Source organism: Mesoplodon densirostris, chromosome 1 (assembly GCF_025265405.1).
Source record: "Mesoplodon densirostris isolate mMesDen1 chromosome 1, mMesDen1 primary haplotype, whole genome shotgun sequence".
NCBI classification, from domain to species: domain Eukaryota; kingdom Metazoa; phylum Chordata; class Mammalia; order Artiodactyla; family Ziphiidae; genus Mesoplodon; species Mesoplodon densirostris.
This window is the reverse complement of record NC_082661.1, coordinates 18319375-18339983: the sequence shown is the minus strand read 5'-3', so window position 1 is coordinate 18339983 and position 20609 is coordinate 18319375. Positions and strand designations below refer to the sequence as shown.

At 40.2% G+C, this 20609-nt stretch overlaps 1 protein-coding gene across 5 annotated transcripts in view; it reads left to right on the top strand.

The window, feature by feature from the left end:
* VTI1A (vesicle transport through interaction with t-SNAREs 1A) overlaps window positions 1-20609 on the top strand; it is a 365752-nt gene that overhangs the window by 227969 nt on the left and 117174 nt on the right. The window contains exon 9 of one of the 5 annotated variants that reach the window (XM_060099522.1): window positions 3002-3125. The exons of the other annotated variants lie outside the window; for them this stretch is intronic. Coding sequence (XP_059955505.1) covers window positions 3002-3092 — 91 coding nt within the window. The 3' untranslated portion in view covers window positions 3093-3125. Of the gene's footprint in view, window positions 1-3001; window positions 3126-20609 lie in introns of those variants that run through there. 5 annotated transcript variants of the gene reach the window in all.

Genomic DNA, 20609 nt, shown 5'->3' with positions numbered 1-20609 from the left:
AAAATTGCCCTACAGGGCTTCCCTGGTGGCGCAGTGGTTGAGAGTCTGCCTGCCGACGCAGGGGATGCGGGTTCGTGCCCCGGTCCAGGAGGATCCCACATGCCGCGGAGCAGCTAGGCCCGTGAGCCATGGCCGCTGAGCCTGCGCGTCCGGAGCCTGTGCTCTGCAACGGGAGAGGCCACAACAGTGAGAGGCCCGCGTACCGCAAAAAAATAAATAAATAAATAAATAAATAATTTAAAAATTGCCCTACATAAGGGGACCATATAAACCATTTCTGTAGCTCAACCCTTGAGCCTGTATGCCTGCGTGGTCTTGTTTTAACTGTTACTCTCTAATTATTGATTACTTACTGACACAAGGCATGGAAGCCTTAGGGAAAATGAAATCCCATGTGCCATTTTTCTTTAGATGAATCTTCTTTGAGGTTTAAGTGTCCCTCTAAGTAACATAATGAGGCTGAATTGAGAGGGTCATTCCAAATACTGCCTGGCTGGGTCAGCCGTGGCATCTATATTCATTGATGGAGTCTACTGATACATCTGGAAAACGAGGCATGTCTGCCCGTGCTTCATATCATGACAGCCTCATACAAGCCCATCTACTGTAGGCCAGGCATCCTTACATTTCCATACTCCCCATTTCCCTTCTCTGTCCCTCCTGGAAAAAAGTCTACTCTCCAACAATGACAGTGACTTACCAACAGGAACCAACTTCCCCTATTAATGCTCCTATCCTGGAAGCATTTATTAAGAAAATGGTAATTCACTCCACAAATATGTGCAAGGAACTTTGCAGGGTATACAAGGATGGAGGATGACTCTTGCCAATGACTCTTCTCGCAGAAGAAGCACTACCTCAAGATGGATGGTGATCAGAAACCTCCTGCACAGTTTGGAGTGGAGACTATTGCCAGCTTGGAGGAATCAGGATGAGTTTCATGGATGACACAGCATTTGTAGTGGCCCTTGAAAGAGGGGTGAGATTTACCCAGGCAAAGTTAAGAGACTCCAGACCAAGAAAGCAGCACAAACAAGAGGGAAGTAGCATCTTTCAGGCAGGCACAGCAGATAATTCAGATCAGCTCTTTGTTGTCAACTCTGCAATTTTTGCCTTTTGTTTTCTGAGGCTCCCATTCTAACAGTAGGTTGGGTCAGCTCACAGCACGCTTGCAGTTATGCACAACTGTCATCTCCCTCCCAGCTTTACCCCCCACTGGAGAGACAAAAGCTTGACTGAGTGATAGAGGCCTGAAAATCTAGGGTCCACTTTTTCTTGTCATTATTTTTCTTTTATTGAGCACCTACTATGTACTCTGGGCAGAATGAACCTTATTAAAGGACCAAGTTCTTTCATTGTTTTCAGGTAGCCGGTTGCTATGTTTCTTTTTGCAAGTTCTTACTTCCTCTTGAACATCCCCGGTTTCACAGTGTTTTTCTAAGGATCCTGAAAGGTGTTACAAGTACAGGTGGCTATGTGTGTAGGCAGAATAGACCTCCACCAAAAGGTGGGATTTTTCTTTCAGGGCACCATGCCATCAAAAGTATCATTCTGAGCCATTGCCCAGAATGTTTCCTTTAGAGTTTGTCCTCTTAATCATTAGACTTTGCTGTCTCTTCAGATGCTGTGCGGACTCTCTATAACCTGTTGTCTCAGCTCCGCCGCATGTGACATAATCTGAGAATAGGTTGGTATGGGAGAGGAGGGGACTTAGATCCTGGAGGATTTTAGGAGGCCACCAATCAGAGAGCCTGGGTGGCCTGGAATCAAACTCCACAACATTGACTGAAACTGACCTGGGCCTAACCTACTACTACCCCCTTTTTTTTTTTTTTTTTCCAACAATTTTGCTTTCATAGGACCTGATATTTTTAACCCAGTTTTGCTTTGGGGGAAAAAAAAAGTATTAACCATGTGCCTTGTCAAGATATCACTTTCTAAAAGTTTCTTGAATGAAAGTTCCCTCTCAGCACTGGAGTTCTTTCTAGGTGCACACCTGCCCTGTTCATCAAGTTCTCTGGCTTTATTTCCATTTACAAATACAAATGCTTAGTGGACAGCTTTGGAAGGAGTGGCTGTCCTCAGCAGCACGACTGAAGCGTTGATGAAATCATTTCAGGTACCTGGCAGGGTACTGCCAAATCCCATGGGCTTTCAAATCTGTAAGGAGAAGGAAGTGTGAGCAGTCAACACAGATGGTAACTGGTGGGTGGGTGACAGGTAAGCACCACGTCCTGCCTGGTGATCCGGTCAGTCTGTGTGATTTCTGATTCATATTTATTGCACAAATAGTGTTTGTTGTCAGAGCAAAAGGGAACATTTTTGAAAAGAAAAGAAATTACTCATAACACACCTACAGTGATCTTTTCCTCATTGTTTTCTGTCTTTAAATATTGAATTTTTATTTATGCAGCTTTAGTACAATTTCAAGTTCCGCCTTTTCCTTTTTAATAACATGATAGCTTGCACTACTATACATGGTGGATTTGATATTGTATTTAGTCTTTTCTTTTTTAATCAAGTTATTATGGCGTTGATAGAGGTTCAGGAAAGCCAGGCAGCATGTGGTTGGCATTCATTAGTTTTCTAGAAAATTGAAGGACTGACTCATGTGTCTCAGGCTTCCACCGCCTAATGGTTCAGAGCACTGAGTTTTGATATTTGGGTGCTGAGATGTATGTGTACCGTTCTGTGCTATCCACACAGATCCCTTGCATGTATTAATTTTAAGGTGTTTCATGATAATATTGATGACAAAGGGTATATATAAACAAAGCAGGCAGGTCACCCTGTGGAGGAGATCAATGTGGTGGGTTCCAGAAATAGCTGCATTTCCCCCCAAGTATTCCCTAATAGACTGAAAGGCAATAATTGAACTTGGATTAAGGCTTCATGCATTGTCTTTGTCAAATGGCAGTACTTGATAATTTAATCAGCATCAATCCTGGCACCTGCTTGGTGATGTGTTAACTGGGTGAAGTTTTTCCCCCGCCTTGCACAGAGCTCTGAGGGATGGCCTAGAATACAGGAGGCTGAGAGGAGGGCTGACCACAAGGATGGTGTTGGAGCCGCTTCAGAAGAATGAGGCGTGATCTGGGTGCCGTGGCAGGAGGCGCTGAACAGCCAGGGGGCAGCATGGGAGCATTTTGCACCTGAGGAAGGAGGAGAGTGATGGAAGAAGGGGGATGAACACAAACTTCCCCATGTTTCCCGAGCCCAGGATGATGGATGACTTGTCATCTTTTGTATTTCCTCTGGGGCAGCGAAAATGGAACCTCTCTACTGAGACCAGAGGTTGAAACTGGAACTCTGTGGGCCATAAGCGGCTTGCAGTACTTTTTTTTTTTTCCCAGTCTGCACAGTTTTAGTTTGTTTTTAAAATTGAGATATTATTTACATATAATAAAATTCACACATTTTAAATGTAGATTTGTTGAATTTTGGTCATGGGATGCAATGACATAACCACCACAACACATCAGGACAGAGACCAGTTCTCTCTATAAAAAGTTTCCTCCAGTCCCTTTGCACTCATTCCCCTCCTCCATCCCTGTCCCAGGCAGACACTGATCTGCTTTCTGCTATTAGTTTTGCCTTTTCTAGAATTTCATGTAAATGGAATTATACAGCACATGGTCTTTTGTGTAGGACTTCTTTCACTGAACATAGAGATTTTGAAATTCGTCCATCTTGTTGTGTGTATTAGTATTTCATTCCTTTTAATTGCTGAGTAATATTTCATAGTAAGATATGCTACAATTTATTTATCATTCACCAGTTTTATGAACATGTAGGTTGCTTCCAGGTTGGAGCTATTACAGGTAATGGTGCTATGAACATTTGTGCACACATCTTTTCGTAGGTTTTCATTTCTCTTGAGTAAATATCTAGGGGTAAGATTGCTGGCTCATATGGTTTATATATGTTTAATTTTATAAGGACCTGCCAAACTGGTTCCAAAGTGGCTAAACCATTTTGCATTCCCCTAGCAATATATGAGAGTTCCAGTTGCTCTGCAGAGTTACTCTTAAAACATTCAAAATAGCTGCCAGCAGTTAAAACTCAAAACCTTTCAGAGGGGCACATGGTCTCCAGCTCACTCCAGTTACTGTTTGACCCATTTTGATCATTTACATTGTCCACCCCTCACCTGTAGTTCGTGACCCCTGCCTTAGAAATTCTGAGCAGCATCCTATCCCATGGTATGTAGCAGGGGATCATGACTAAGAGCAGATTTATAGAGAAAGGCAAAACTGGGTTGGAATCTCAGTCTTGCTATTTATAGGCTGTCACTTTGGACAGGTTGCTTAACTTCTCTCAGCATGAGTTTCTTCACCTGTAAAATGCTGCGGATACCTTATTCAATGGTTTATGGTAAAAATGAAATAATACAGAGCATGTCAAGCACCTAGCGCACAGGGCCAGGCCCAGAGAAAATGTACAGTAGATGGTACTTATTAGTATCATGGTCTAGTCCAGTGACTCTCAATTATATGTGTGTATATCAGAAGCACCTGTGCAAAATTTTAAAAAACATAGATACCTGGGTCCCTCCCACAGCTCTCCTCCAGAATCACAATCTCCTAAGCTGGACCTGAGCTTGTGCATTGTTAAAAAGTTCTGTAGATAATTGGGATGAGTAAACCTGGTCAAGAATCATTGGTTGCCTGGGAAGATGGTAACAGGAAGCACTATATTCTAAACTCAGTTCTGCCACCAACTAGCTGTGTGATCTTGGGCAAATCACTTAACCTCTCTGTGAGAGCTAGTTTAGCTAAGATCTGCCCAGCACATTTGGCCTTTCAGAATGACCAGTTTCTTCTGGGTAGATCGTGGCTGCAGTTGGAGACAGATGCCTTGGAGGTGGTGGAGGTCTATACCTGCTTCCCAAGTAATATGTTGAAGGCAAATTTCAGATGGAACTCTTCCACACCTAGAAACATGTGCAGGCAGGCACAGAAACAGCCCTCCACCTGTCCTGTGGGCCCACGAAGCTCCTGTCCTCTGTCCTGATAGGAGAGTGCATTGACAGCAACTTGCAGGAAAAGTTCCCTCAAGTTTGATGTGAGAATATTCTAGAAAGAGGAGTTGGCTAACCTTCTAGTCAAAGTCAGGTGACAGACTCCTCCTTTAAGTAGATAGACACAGGACTGAGTCAGAATCCTGAGTCGAGGGCTCCAATCCAGGAGAAATAGGCAATTGGGGTCACTAGATGCAGATACCCTTCCCACGCAGGCTGGAGTGCTGATGACAGTGTTTCTAGCCTGTCCTCATAGCTTCAATACCATTTCTGATGTCCTCATTAATAATTAGTGTTATGCTAATTAAGAGTAACTAATTAATAAGATAAAGATAGCCACCACACTTTAGTAGCTGCTTCTGGAATATGGCATTTCATTAGTCTTTTAGATGTGAACTAAACAGTGTATTCCTGTTAGGCTACTTCAGTCATAAAATCACTGCCCTATGGTATGGATTAAAACCAATGCACACATATATGTCACACTATATATATGGAAGTATTTTAAAGTTAATTAAAGGTAACATAACATGATTTCTAATGTCCCATGCAAACTTAAGATTCAACAGTTCTACAAATGAAGGGTCCTAATAAGTGTACTGCTTTCCAGCACAACTTGTCGTTTTTAAGCCTCCTCTTTCTGGAAACCCCTCTGAATCCCCCAGGCCACATTAGTGCCCTTCCCTCACCTGTGCCCTCCTAGAACATAAGTTGCCTCATGGCAACTTAGTCCAGGGAACATACAATAAGGTTTCCAGACTTTGTAAAATGGCATCCTTTTTGACTTACCCACATGGAACTTCATTGTTTCCCAAACTTCAGTGATCAGAGCAGTACATGACCATTTTTTTTTTTTTTGGTCCTCTCTGCCGAATATCTCCACTGATATTTTTCTTTAAATGGGCACACTTTTGTTTTAAACTTAAATATATTCTTTAGCTTTATTCCACAGAGTATTATCCATGAAATCATGGTTCGAATGTGTTAGTTATGCATTTTTCCACGTTAAAGTAAATGCATAATTAACTATTTTTAATGTAATGTTGAGTGTTAACAAATATTTTAAATTAAAAGTAATCATGTCTGTGTTGCCTAGAATCAGTTCCCGCCCCTCCAGCGGTCTGCACATGGTACCGTGGGAACCCTCGCTGTGCTGTACTTGTGGGGTTCCTGCCCATCTCCCCACTAGACCGTGAGTCCCTGGAGGGGAGGACTGGCTTTCATCTTTGTAGCGCTATGTCAGTAAGCCTGGTGCCTGGTGCATAATATGCATTCAGTAAATGTTTGATGAATGAATGTCTCTCTTGCTATCACAAGTGAAATACCATTAGCAAATAGAAATATTTGCTATTTTCTCTCACTTTGATTTCCAACCTCTGAGAACTTAAGCACTCAGACATGGTCTCAAAACATAATGAAGCACCAAAGCATGTAGAAGTGAAGTGATGCCAGTTTTTCTACCTCCTAAAAGTTTTTTAAATGACTATTTTCATTTCATTCCCCTAATATTAAGGGTGGAACGGGGTAGGGATGGGGGTGTAAAATGGTTTTAAATTTACCTGACACAAGGCTCAAGGAAAATATAAAGAGCTTTAAGAGGGAGTTTCCAAGTAGAAAATGGAGATTGCAAAAAGCAGTGATCAAATTATCATCTCAGTTTCCCAAAGGAAGGACAAAAAGTGAATTCAAAGACCATGTTACTCTTTCCTAAGTAACACCCTTGGAGACGTAGGAGGTCCTTGTGACCTGCAGGCTCTGTACTCATGCAGGGTCCTCCTGGGATCACGTGTGCTCTTCAGTCTCTGCCCCGCTGAGGAGCTAGGCATCCCTGATTCCAAAGTTAAAGTGCTTTACCCATTTTAGTGTGGGCTATCCCCTCCCACCCCAACTCCCACCCTACTAGTTCTGTGCCGTAATTGTCCGATTTATTCCGTCACACCCAAAAGCCTTTATGCTCCTTGTCGGCGGGGACTAAAACTTTCTGCTTTAGACCCCCTGTGCCTCGCTAGTTCCTTGGACAGAATGGACACTCAGGAAGTATTTGAATGAATAAATGAGTGAATGAGTGAATGAATGAACGAACGAGCGAACAAACAAACGAGCAAACGAAAGAACAGGTGAGCCACGACATTCTGATTTATAATAAACCTTGCCAACTTAACCCCCTGCATTTTAGTAAAGTTCTGGAAGGAAACACATTTAAGAGAAAAACTTTCTAATGTCTGGAAGCATGCCTGTAGATGTCAGGATTAGACTCATTATTTTGAGCAAGCTTTTACTTTTAACCTCCTTTAAACAAAATTTGATGATTCAATCTTTAAAAAATAATCAGTCTTAATCTCAGAAAGCAAATGTTCCAAAGTAGATCAGTTGACTAAAACTTATAAATTAATGTTCCACTGATTTCAGTTACATAGGAAATGTAACACATGAAATGTTTTTGAGGTTTGTCTCTCCATTGGTCTCCAGAAATGAAAAGCTGGGACTTAGAGAAATATTTATCTTAGCATAGTACCTACCTTGAACTTTTCTCCATGGTATTTACTGATATAATGTCAGATCGAAGCATTAGCATTTAATTACATAAAGCCTTTTAAAAGTTCAAGATGTCTAATTTGGGGGTTGATTGATTCTGTAAGCATTAGTTATTTACATATTGAGTAGAAGAAAAGGGGCATAAATACTTATATTAAAAACATCTAATTTTCTTAAGCCTTTAAAAAATAAACTTTTTAAATGTTTAAGGTGAAAAAGGTAAACTATCTTGTTGGTTTATTTGCATTGGTTTTGCTTATTTCCCACAATTGCTAAGGTTGTTTTGTTCATAAAAAGGGAAGTGGTACTAACCTCAAGAGCAGTTGCCAGGCTCGACTTGGGACATTGCAAACTTTCTCTAGCTTTACTTTAAACACACATTTGCAAATATGGCACCAGTTTATTCTGGACAGTTCCTCCCTACACTGTTTAGAATCTTTGGCAGGCTTATTCCAGGAAAGGCACAGAGCTTGAGGCAGAGGGGAGGAACACTGAGGATGCATTGTGTGCCCACTGGGCAAGCGTGTCACCTTACCCACAGCCCTGGAGTGAAACGCCCACGGTTGTGAAGTTGGGGAAACTTACTCCTCTGGGAGCCCTTTCACTACACACATGACCCGTCCACTGAGATTAACGATGGTCACTCAAATAGAAAGCAGAAGAGGCTAAAATTATGTTTCTAATCATTTTTGCTGCCTTCTGAAAAGTTTGATTAGAAGTACAAAGTGTTATGCAAGATTCGTTAAGTGCTATAGTACTCTACTTAACATTGTACAAAGTGCTCTAGGGAGGAATTTGTACAGAACGAGCCTCTTCCCTCTACTTGCCTCTCGTGAGTTCTGTTTATTGAGTATTTCATGGCTAGAGAAAAGTGTAAGTTAAGGAAAATGATTATGTGTATTCAAATGAGCACATCTAGGGAAATTCAGATTATCTCAAATTCAGAAGTATTATCTCAAATTCAGAAGTATTATCTCAAGATCAGTATCTCCACAAGGGCTATTTATCTTCTTCTATTTTCTATAAAGTGGGGTATGTTTATTGCTTTTTTTTTTTTTTTTTTTTTGGTGGTACCTGGGCCTCTCATTGTTGTGGCCTCTCCCGTTGCGGAGCACAGACTCCGGACGCGCAGGCCCGGCAGCCATGGCTCACGGGCCCAGCCGCTCCGCGGCATGTGGGATCTTCCCGGACCAGGGCACGAACCCATGTCCCCTGCATCGGCAGGCGGACTCTCAACCACTGCGCCACCAGGGAAGCCCTATTGCTTATTTGACTGGAGGCTGGGGGCCTTCAATAACAGTTGCAGCTGGTCCTGAGGACCCAAAAGCACAGCCCTCCATAGTCTTTTCCTCCAACCCATGAGATTTAGGGATGTTTTATCATTTCTGTAGTACAGATATTTTTCCTGAGCCTGATTTACATGCATTTGAAGACTAACCTCAGTGAAATAGCTTCAGATATCAGGGTGTGTTCAGTATGGACAGAAAATAAGTGGTTTGCATCCTCTGTTTTACACTATTGAAAATAAAACACCTTAATAATGAAGAAACGTGATTGTTGAAATGAATTTGCTCATCAGTATATTTGTTTTGGTCAAAAATAAAACTACTGGGACTTCCACAGTGGTCCAGTGGTTAAGACTCCGAGCTTCCACTACAGGGGGCTTGGGTTCGATCCCTGGTCAGGGAACTCAGATTCCGCATGCCTCGCAGTGAGGCCAAAAGATAAAAAATAAAATAAAATAAAAATACAACTGTTAACCATAAACTAAGAAAGCCTCTGCACAACCTTCCTCCATCATTTCCTTGGTCAGATTCTATTTTCTTCGTTTTCTTAATTTGTGCTAAGTCTCCAAGAAGGAAAAATAATCATCATCGCTCTGTCAGTGCGCACTCTGGAATTTGTTTAAGCAGAGAGTCAGGTCACAGCACCACGGCCCGTGCTTTTTTTCTGCCGGGGAATTGTATTTTCTTGAGTTTGTACTGAACTGCATGAACAAATCATTAAGTGACACAGTGAACGGGAAGAGAGAAGTATTCAAAAATTCTTTGACCTCTGCTACAAGGGTGGCTGACAGAAGACACTAGCTTTAATTGTTTGGTTCTCTCTTGCCAGTTTTTGTTTCAGTAAAACATTCCATGATCTCGAGGCAAAAGGTGATTGGGAAGGCAACATTTTGATTCTAATGGCTATATCTATTTTTCTTTATTCAGAATGATCAAAAATATTTTCATAAGTAAAATCAGATAACATTTACACACAAATCATTCTACAGTTTAGCAGAAAGAGCCATATTAATTAGTACTGCTTAGGAAATAGAATTTAAACACAAGCCTGCAGATCTTTTACTTGTCTTTTGCTCTTTATTTTAAAGGAAGAATATTTGATGATATATCCACTCCCAACGGAGAAATGAGTGGGCTCAAACAGGTTTACTGGTTTAGTTTGTTTATCACTTTGTTTCCTAACAAGAAAATAAAATAGCTACCTGAATTTTTTTTACCTGTATTAGTACATGTATATCTGTTTTAAACTCTCTTTCTTTACCCTGCAGAAAGGTATCTCTAGTACACTCTGATTTTTGTCTACTTTCATTCTTTTTAAAATAACATCCAGGGTCGTGTATTCCCATTTTAACATAAGAGGACTCATTTGCTTTGGGAGGGAAGCTTCCAGCAGCATTGAAGATACATAAGCTAATATATTTAGCAAATAATGTCAGAGAAACCTTAAAGCTGGTGTCTATCACATTTTACTGTCAGTAAGAACTGTCAGAATTCCTATTCTCAAGAGCAGTGTTCGAGATAGTTAAAAATTGAAAATCAAAAAACAGAATCCTAGCAGTGGCATGGTGCCCTAGATGGGATAGTCACCCCCAGTCAGTGACTATGTGGTTTATCAAACCTTGAGATTAGTCTAATATGCCACTGGATCTACCAAACACTATATACTGTCTCAGCACACAGAGTGTGCCTTACCCTAATCTGCCTGTTGCCTTCCTGCCTAGGGAGCCTTACCCTGGTTTTTGCTTACACTAGCAGAACACCCCTATGTTTATTGAAAACTACAGATGTAAATTCTTCGTGATGAGACCAAGATGGGAAAAAAGAATTCTAACTTCAATTTTTTTTTAAGTTTAATAATTTATTGTGTTCCGTTAAGACAACACAGAACTATTGCTTAGCAACACTGGATTAGGCAGAAAATAATTTAAGCTCCCAAATGAGAAACATTTGTAATCGAATATGCTCTAACACTTGCTTTACCACATGGCTTAACACCCTTTTGCTCACACATGGTTAAACACATGTTTGAACTGATGTTTTAACACCCGTCTCACACATCTTTACGCCCTTTGTTCACATATGCTTAAACACATGCTTTGACACTCTCTGAGCTCTCACTGTTGAACACAGGCAGAGTATTGTCTTGGGTCTCATGTTCTAAAGTTTCATTGGTTCGTAGCCTTCAGCCAAAGACTGGTGCCCGGTAAAGTCACAGCCCTTTCTACAAGATGACGTCTGCTATTGTGTGCCTTCAGTCTGTCTGGAGAAGAGAATTCCTCACGGAGGTAACCACTGCCATGGTCCTTCATGTCTACCACACCCCTGAGTGGTGGCCTTTTTGAATATTTCAGCCCAAGGGTGTGACATGTCACAGAGTATCGTTTTTCGCCCTGGCCAGTCTACTTGTATTTTCCCAAACTACCACACTCTAAAGTCTTCCTCATGGCCAGATGTAGAATTTAGCTGAGTGTTTTTCTCTTACATCTTACTTGGCAGTTTCAGCGGAGCTGAAAATATATGTACAGGAATGGGGTATTTGTGTTACAGAAATCTGAATATAAATGGAAAAACTGTGGCCTCGCCTTGCTTACATGAGTCTGATTGCTTGGATCCTCTCTCTTCTTTTTGTCTGTGGCGTCTGCCATCCTCTTAGGCAAGGTGACTGCCTCCTCGTCACTCTGACCCCCTAGACCTGCCACTGGTGGACTCTTAAAAGGTTGTCTCTTCCTCCTAAAGTTATAGGATTCTATATGTAACAGTGGTTTAGAGTGTGGGCTTCTGAGCCAGACTGCTTGAGTTTGAGTCAGCTTAGGTTTCCTCATCTGAAAAATGGGAATAATGACAGTACGTACCTACTTTATTGAGTTGTTGTAAGGATTAAATGATACAACACTTATAAATCACTGTGTCCATCCGGCACATAGTAAGTGCTCAAAAAATTACTAATTACTCTTAATTCAAGTAGAATAAAAGAGTGACAATAACCTAGATCTAAGCTGTGCTCTACAGTTTATAAAATGTGTTTTATCCATATCTTTCTGCATTCCTATCAGAACATTGAGAGGGATGTAAACATATCCCCATTCCAGAGGGAGGCAAACTAAGAGCGGACATCTTAAGAACTCTGCCAGAAATTGCATAGCCAGCAGGTAGTGAGCTTGCCTGCTGGTCCCCTGACATCTAAAGGCAGTGTTTTTCCTACCATGTTACAAGACTAAGTCCTGTTACAGGTACAAGGAAGTACCAGAAATGGCTCTTTCCATCAAAGAGCTTGCAGAGGAGGAAAGATATTGACAAATGAAAAGTAACTTCCATTTATTGAGAAATAGTTATGCCTATACTAGGCACTTTTTAGCAAATTGTCTCTCTTAATCTTTACAGTAACCAGTTTGACAGATGAGGAAACTAAGGCCTAAAAAGCATAATGGACATACCCAGAGTCAAAGAACTAATAAGTAACAGAACTAGAGCAAGCCTGATTCCAAATAAAACCCATGCTTTTTATCCATTACTCATATTGGCTCTCAACCAATAACAATAAATGAGTTCATAGACAAACTACAGCTATTGTATAAGTCAATTTTGGATGAAGTATAGTCTTCCCCTAATAATTCCTGGTTATGCTGCTGTGTGATTGTTTGTTTCTTTTTTTTTTTTTTGACATTATAGAATGGATAACATAACAAGAAATAAAAGTTATGGGTGTTGTATGAAAGCATTTGTAAATTAAATCCACATTTAGTCTGTTCCCCCACCTTGATGAAATTCAGACCTATAAAGTGTGCTGCCTGGCTAAATCTTCATGGAAATGTTCTTTTACAAGTAACCTGTTCTCATAATTATCTGAATATAAGAATCATTTAAATTCCGTGGCTTTCAGGTCCCAAAGAGTGTTAATGGGTGTTAAATTAAATTATTTGAAAATAAACTCTACTTCATTGACTGGATCCTAGAAGGTCAATATTTAGGAAATTGTATGAAGAATGACACCCTTGAGTTTGGTGAGTTGGAAGGGCAGTTTTCATAATTGTTATTAATAACTCAAGCTATCTTCTTAGCTGTCTTTAAGGATAACTTAAAGGTGACTGGAATCCTTGAACTAACTTTCCATGTGAAATTGGTTTGGACCCAGATGCAAAGACTAACAATCAGACCATTTAAACACAGAACAGGACCAGCCAGGAATAGCAACACTTGGATGCCTGACTCATAGATGTAAGCAAGAATTAGTGATTACTGCAAATGGCTGGAAGATCCCAGAGGAAAATTTGGGAGGCTCTTCATTCCCTTTTGCCCTGTACACAGAATTCTTAGTACAAATACCTGGCAACCTCAAAATACAGGTGCAGATTTGGAATACATAAATCCTTACTTTGGTTTCTTTGTGTTTTAACTGAATTTCACTCTGTTGAGGTTCAAGATCAAATACTTGCATTTTAATGTAACATTTGCCAAATTTCCAAACCTCTAAGCACAAAATCCTCAGCCCTCATTTTTTTTTGCTTGCCTGGAAATCTCGGTAGCACTGAGCCAAAAGTAGAAGTTATGAAGTGAGATTATACTTGATTAGGAACAAAAAAAGTCCTATGTCCAGAAATGCAGATGTGTACAGCAGTCCTAGGGGAATGTTGGTATTTGATCTCCAAGTCTTAAAGGTTCATGTTCCCAAGGTTAAGAGTTGCAGAGAGCCAACTTTTATTTGTAACTAATGCTGAAATTACTCTGGAGATTCTAGAAGTATTACATTACAAATCACTCAGCTTTGGAAATCCTACAGCTCGTGAGTTACAAATATCACTGTGTGAGAGAAAGGGGCCATCAGTGAAGGACATCATTCATAAACTTAGTTTATACCGTAGCAGCATGATCATGCATATACTGTATGAGAATTTTCTTCTCAGTGAGAAAAGGAAAAGGGAGCATATGAAGTCCATGAGTCAAGACCCCAACTAAAAGAACCAGGAAGTAAAGGCCTCCTTGTCTGGGGGAATTTGAGTGGGGCCAGGGGGGCACAGTCAACTTGGGCTGCAATGTCCTCCTTTTTCTAATATCTAACTTCATGACCTGGGGTGAGTTGCTTATTTATTGAGTAAGGCTTCCATTTTGGTGAAAGTTAAAGCCTAGGTATTTACAGAATAATATCCTTCAACAAGCATGGCACCAATGGCCATCTATGAAAAAGGTACACGTAACAGTTCACCTCAAGGGGAGAACTTTAGTGGAACCAAATTCAATGTTAAAATCAAGAATAGGGCTTCCCTGGTGGCGCAGTGGTTGAGAGTCCGCCTGCCGATGGAGGGGACACGGGTTCGTGCCCCGGTCCAGGAAGATCCCACATGCCGCGGAGCGGCTGGGCCCGTGAGCCATGGCCGCTGAGCCTGCACGTCCGGAGCCTGTGCTCCGCAATGGGAGAGGCCACAACAGTGAGAGGCCCGCGTACCGCAAAAAGAAAAAAAAAAAAAAAATCAAGAATAGTTAAAGGCATTAATATGTCACACAGCTGCCTGGGTTTTTTTTTTAACCTTAATAAACCGTATTCCTATAATAGGCACTTGGTACTCTCTGGTGTTAACTAGTTGGACTTGCTTTTTGGCTAGACCTTTCTTATTTTAAACTAAGTAGTGATCTGGTCCTTTGAATTTTCAATGACTTTAAGCCCAACAACAAAGCAGAGATGGATAAATCTGTGTCTTGGTTACAGAGTAAGCTATTATAGGCAAAATTATACCTTTTACACTTTTCACCAATAATATCTACTACTGGATGTGTTTGTTTTCATTGTGAGGTTAATCTGCCCTTGCTATGAAATGTTTTTCTTTTAAGAATTAAATCCATTAAATCATCACACTTTGGGAAGAGTTTTTAGAGTGATCTGAATGCATGACCTTAAAAATAGGGCTAGAATTTGGAATATAACGCATAACATATATAATTAAGGTACAACATGTAAATGTGTGATATGTCTTAAGGGGACAATATATAGGTAAAATATCAGAAAATAAAACACCCCGTACATATCACCTACATCACACTAATAAATGCAAATTCAGGTTGTACCATTTGAACAACTGCCACTTCACTCATCCTCACTAATGACATTTTTCAGATCGTAGATTTTGATAGATGCACTGTGGAGTATAGAAATAATCATCATTTAGGTAGCTGAAAAATAGCTTGCCAAAACTGATATAATGAAAGTTATTCAAGATGTTCTGTCAAAATCCTTTCCAATTAGTGTTGAGGTCTTAAAGGGCCAGACTTAGCTTTTTATTCATATGTTCGTTTTATTAATGTATTTTTGATATATGCATAGCATGACTACCTAATACATCTCATGATATTGCATAATTACGGTGCTTTTAATTTGTTATACCCCAGTCTATTCTCCAGTCTTATTTAAAATTCTAAATTACTTCATAGTTTCATAACTAATAACTCATTAGGAAGCCGTGCCACGTACTTAAGGTTACCTCTAAGGCAATCCATATTTAACAATAAACTAGAGAAGTTCCTCACTACTTGAGTGTCAGTGACCAGTTTAAATATTTAAAGTTATCATCTGACCCTTTGTCTAACCACTTTTAGAAAATGAAATAGTTTGTGTATAAAATGTAGGAAAGGGAAGTCCTTTCACATAATTTTTTCCAAAATGAAGAAAACTAGCTGTCAGTAATCAAATACTTAGATAATACTCATATATATATATATATATATATATATATATGACACCATGCTGATATTATTTTTAAAGATTAAAGGGCCCATTTTTTCGTTTTCTTTTTTCTTGTTATTTTTTGACAAGACAGAGAAATTTAAGTATCTCATTCTACAGTGATCAAATTCAGATTTGTTGTCAATCACCATAATAATTTTACATTCCTGTCTGTCTCTCTGTTATATCTTAAAAAGACAGCTTTTGACTTGTTTCTGTTCCCCTCCAAATGACGAGAAATTTAGACTGTTGTTTTTAATGCCTTGCTTTCTTTACCTCGATAAATGAACACAGTTAAAAATTATAATGGTTCAACCCCTTGCTCACTGAGGTGTGTCTTCCCTACATTATTTAGACCTTGTCTCACGATCTAATAAGTAGCTGAATGATGTTAAAAGTAATACAGCATAATGCTATGCTATAGTGATGTGTTTGTTTTTGTTGTTTTTTTTTTTGCGGTACGCGGGCCTCTCACTGTTGTGGCCTCTCCCGTTGTGGAGCACAGGCTCCGGACACGCAGGCTCAGCGGCCATGGCTCACGGGCCCAGCCGCTTTGCCGCATGTGGGATCTTCCCGGACCGGGGCACGAACTCGTGTCCCCTGCATCGGCAGGCGGACTCTCAACCACTGCGCCACCAGGGAGGCCCTATAGTGATGTGTTTTAACTAATGTTTATTCAGTATCTATTTGATAAAAATAGTGCTAGGTTCAGTAGGGATGCAAACATGGGGAGATGTGGAAGATACTTCATATGAGGCAATGAGATAATTAGGGTCTATTTTCTGATGCTTGTCTTGGTCAGAGTTCTTAGATTCAGGAGGACAGAATCATCTATCTAATTTAAGCAGAAAGAGATTTATTAGAGTAGTGTATAGAGTCCTTAGGAAAGCCAGCGAAGCTCTTTTGGGTGCTACAGAGCAGCGGAAGAGACCAATCGGACTGTCCTGGGACCGCTCACTGCTGCAGTCTTACCCCGAATGGCACCCAGGATACAGGAACCGGACTCCATAGTCTCTACCAGAGCTGTCCCAGAAGAGCCAAACGCACCCTCCTCCCCTACACACACACACACACACACATTTACCAGAAGTGCCTGTTTTCTCCCATGCAAGTGCCTCATATTGCTCACATCCCCTCGCCAAGTCTTGCACAGACATCTGCCTTGCAGAACCTGGGCGATACCTGGAACCTGACTGGTTGCAAGAGAATCTCGAAAATATAGTTTTTAGGTTTCTAGCCTTCCCAGTCAAAGAAAGCTGTTAAAAGGGATCCGGAAATGTATGAAACGAGCCAATGCCCAGTATCCCCCAGGGATGCTGTGAAATAGTGATTCTCAAATTGTATTCCAAGGAATCCTAAAAGTTTGCTTATGCACGTAAAGGTTGCCAAGGAGGAAGAAGAGACCAGACAAGCAGGATTCTAGCTGGAGCAGCTCCATGTTAATCTGATCTTCTGCTGGGCATGTCAATAATCCTTGAAGAAAAATTTTATAACAAAAAAAAAAAAAAAAGTTTTTTTTTTCCAAGTTTCAGAACCATTGCTAACCTGCAAATACAGGCCTACCTCAGAGATAATGTAGGTTCAGTTCCAGACCACTGCAATAAAGCGAGTCACATGAATTTTTTGGTTTCCAAATGCATATAAAAATTACGTTTACATTATTCTGCAGTCTCTTCAGTGTGCAGTAGCATTTATGTCTTTTATAAAATGTACATATTTAATTAAAAAATACTTTATTTGCTAAAACATGCTAACCATCGTCTGAGCCTTCAGCGAGTCGTAGTAGTAACCTCAAAGATGACTGAGCACAGATCACTGTAACATAAAATAAAATGAAAAAGCTTGAAGTATTGCAAGAATTACCAAAATGGGACACAGAAACATGAAGTGAGCAAAAGCTGTTGAAAAATGGCACCAGTAGACTTGCTTGACACAGGGCTGCCACGAATCTTCAAATTGTAAAGAACACAATATCCGTGAAGCACAAAAAAATGAGGTGTGCCTGTACGCCTCAATCTTCTGTCTACTGCTTTTCTTGTTAGGCAGTGTGTCACAAATGCAGCCTAGCATTTCTTTCCATCACAAGCTTTTTAACAGACCATCCTTTCTTAGCCAATATTTGAAAATAATTACAAATTATACTCTTCTGTCACGTGTCTCGTTAGGGAAAGTGCTACTAACAGGCCCATTCATATTAGGGTTTTTAAGGGGAAGTCACCACCTCCTGAGAACATCTCAGAGCACCTCAGTGGTGGAGGGCTACCCGTCCTCATAGCCTTAGGGATGAAGAGACTGGACACGTTTAACTACTCTTCAGCTACTTTGTTTCATTTGACTTCAAAAACAAAATTAGCAGTAACAGGAGACAGTGGTTCCATGGGTTAAATTAATCAATGTGTGCTAATTAAATAACTGTGGTACCTCTGCCACTGAGGCCTGTTTCATTTGGTGGAGAGCTCTTAGTAAGTCTTAACCGACTTTGGTCTCTGTACTTTTAATATTTTGTCATTCGAACTAAATTGAAGGAAGACAGTCTGTAGTTTAAGCTGAAGAGAGAGCTATTACTTCACATATATTGGCCCTCATGAAAGGATTTCTTTTTTTTTTTTTTCCAGTACGCGGGCCTCTCACTGTTGTGGCCTCTCCCGTTGAGGAGCACAGGCTCAGCGGTCATGGCTCATGGGCCCAGTCGCTCCGCGACACGTGGGATCTTCCTGGACCGGGGCACGAACCTGTGTCCCCTGCATCGGCAGGCGGACTCTCAATCACTGCGCCACCAGAGAAGCCCAGGATTTTTTTTTTAATCTTTTTTTTTTTTTTTTTTACAGTAGGTCCTTGTTGGTTATCTCTCCTTTTAAATATAGCAGTGTTTACATGTCAATCCCAAACTTGGAAGTGTTTCTCCCTCATTCCCTCCAGGACATCTCCCACCCTACTACATACGGCCTTTCCCACTCTGAACCATAACTGCTTCCCTTACAACGGATGTGCCCTAAAGGAACCTGGATTTTGCTACCAATCCACTACTTACCCATCTTTCGTGTGTTTTCAGAGTAGCCCAACCTCACCCCTACCTGTCATGCAATGTCCCAAACCCAGACCTGCTCTGCCGCCCCAGAAGCAGACCAGCAGCCAACGTTTCTTTAAAGTAATGGAAATTTTCATCCTGTACACAAGGCACTGTTTGCCGTGTTATTCCCACTTGCTTAAAATAGACTTCAGAATATTCTGGTTTTGTTATATTTCCCACAGTTTTCTTATATTAAAAAATGATGAGTTTATTGAAATATTTGTAATACAAAACAGAAGAACCTACACATTTTAAAAATGTTAATTTCATATTTCTTGTTGAATATCTTGACACTTCTGAAAGGTATAGAGCACAAAATAAAACTCCCTGTAAGCCTCATCATCCACTTAACCATTGTTAACACTTGAGAATGCATTCTCCCCACCTTTTTCTATGCATATTTTACCTGCAAACAATTGAATATTTCATTGGCATTTTAAGTTTTAGAAACTTGTCTGTGATTCCTGTTAAGCCAAATAAAATTTTTTAAGTTACTGTCCTAGTTTGGCAGGTTATGTATTTTAACACAAAGAATATAGAGTCTGCCAGAATTATTTATCTCGGTTTAGCTTATAAAAGTCCTTTTGGTTCACATTTTTGCCTTTTTTTTTCTACTGTCAGCTGTAAAACATCAGACCAGAATTAGCAGCTGTAGTCCATGTTGCACTTTATTAAGTTTATGGTGGACTTTTTCAACCCTGTTCCCGGTGAAGTTTATTTAGGTAAAAGGTTGATAACATTCTTCACCCCAAAGTTTTTTTCTTTCTTTCCCATTAAGACAGTTCTTTCCAAGGACTTCCCTGGTGGTCTAGTGGTTAAGACTCCACCCTTCCACTACAGGGGGCACAGGTTCGATCCCTGGTCAGGGAACTAAGATCCCACATGCTGTGCAGTGCGGCCAAAAAGAAAAGACAGTTCTTTCCTGATAACATTCAAGAGGTTAAACATGAAGAGTCATTGCTTTTCTCTCATATAAACAGACCCATCCTTCCACTGTGTTAAGCCAGGTTTATAAAATATGTAATCTCACATGCAAAATAGAATAATTCTGTAGTATGTGTGTACGGTATGTGTCATATTGTGGGTTTGTTGAAATACAAAAGAACCCAGAAACATTTGTATTTTTTAAAAGACTGTGCCTCCACCATACCCTGATGTGCAGAATTCCTAATTTATGCTTGAACATATTTAAATAACTAGAGTAACAGGTCTAGGTAAACAAGTTACATTAATTACAAGAGTTAACGTGAGCTTGAGAATATTTGTGTTAATGCTTCATTTTTTTCAAGTAAGACTCTGCATTCCTTACACAGAGGACTATTTTCCCGAAAGTGGTAAAAATGCAAACACTCATCTCTAATGTTTTATGCCATGTCAGCTACATCATCGGTAGGAGTCTTTGTTTTAGTTATTCTTCTTACCAGAGATAAGATCTAAAGGATGTATTCTGCATACTAACTGAGGCATTACGCAGTACTTCTGCCAGAAAAGTCACTGAATATTCCAAGTAAGAATTAAAGGAAATTTTGCACGACATGGCATATTTAAAATATTTCCACCATTTGGTGATCTAGTTTTTGATGGCCAAATATACCAATAAGTGTTACTCATCATATTTATACAAAAATCATGTTGTGTATATAGGTATTCATTTTGTAGCCTTTCCCACTTAGCAATTTACTGTGAACATTTCCCCTTGACATGAAATATTTTCCTAAAAGGATGTTTCTTACAGTTTCCCTCATGGGACTGCAAAGAGTAATTCTTAAGTTGTGGGTAGAAATCCAGAGCTAGCAAGTTTGTGCTGTCCCCATGGTTGCCCGCATTGTTACTAAACCATGGGCTTGCTGGCCCTCAAATTTCTGTAGTAGGTTTTCTTGGGGATTAGCTTTGGGGGGTGGGGGAGGTAGATGAGAGGAGCTACCATCACGTTCCTGATTAGACCACCTTCTCTCCAGCATATTTTCTCCTTTGGCTCTATCACCT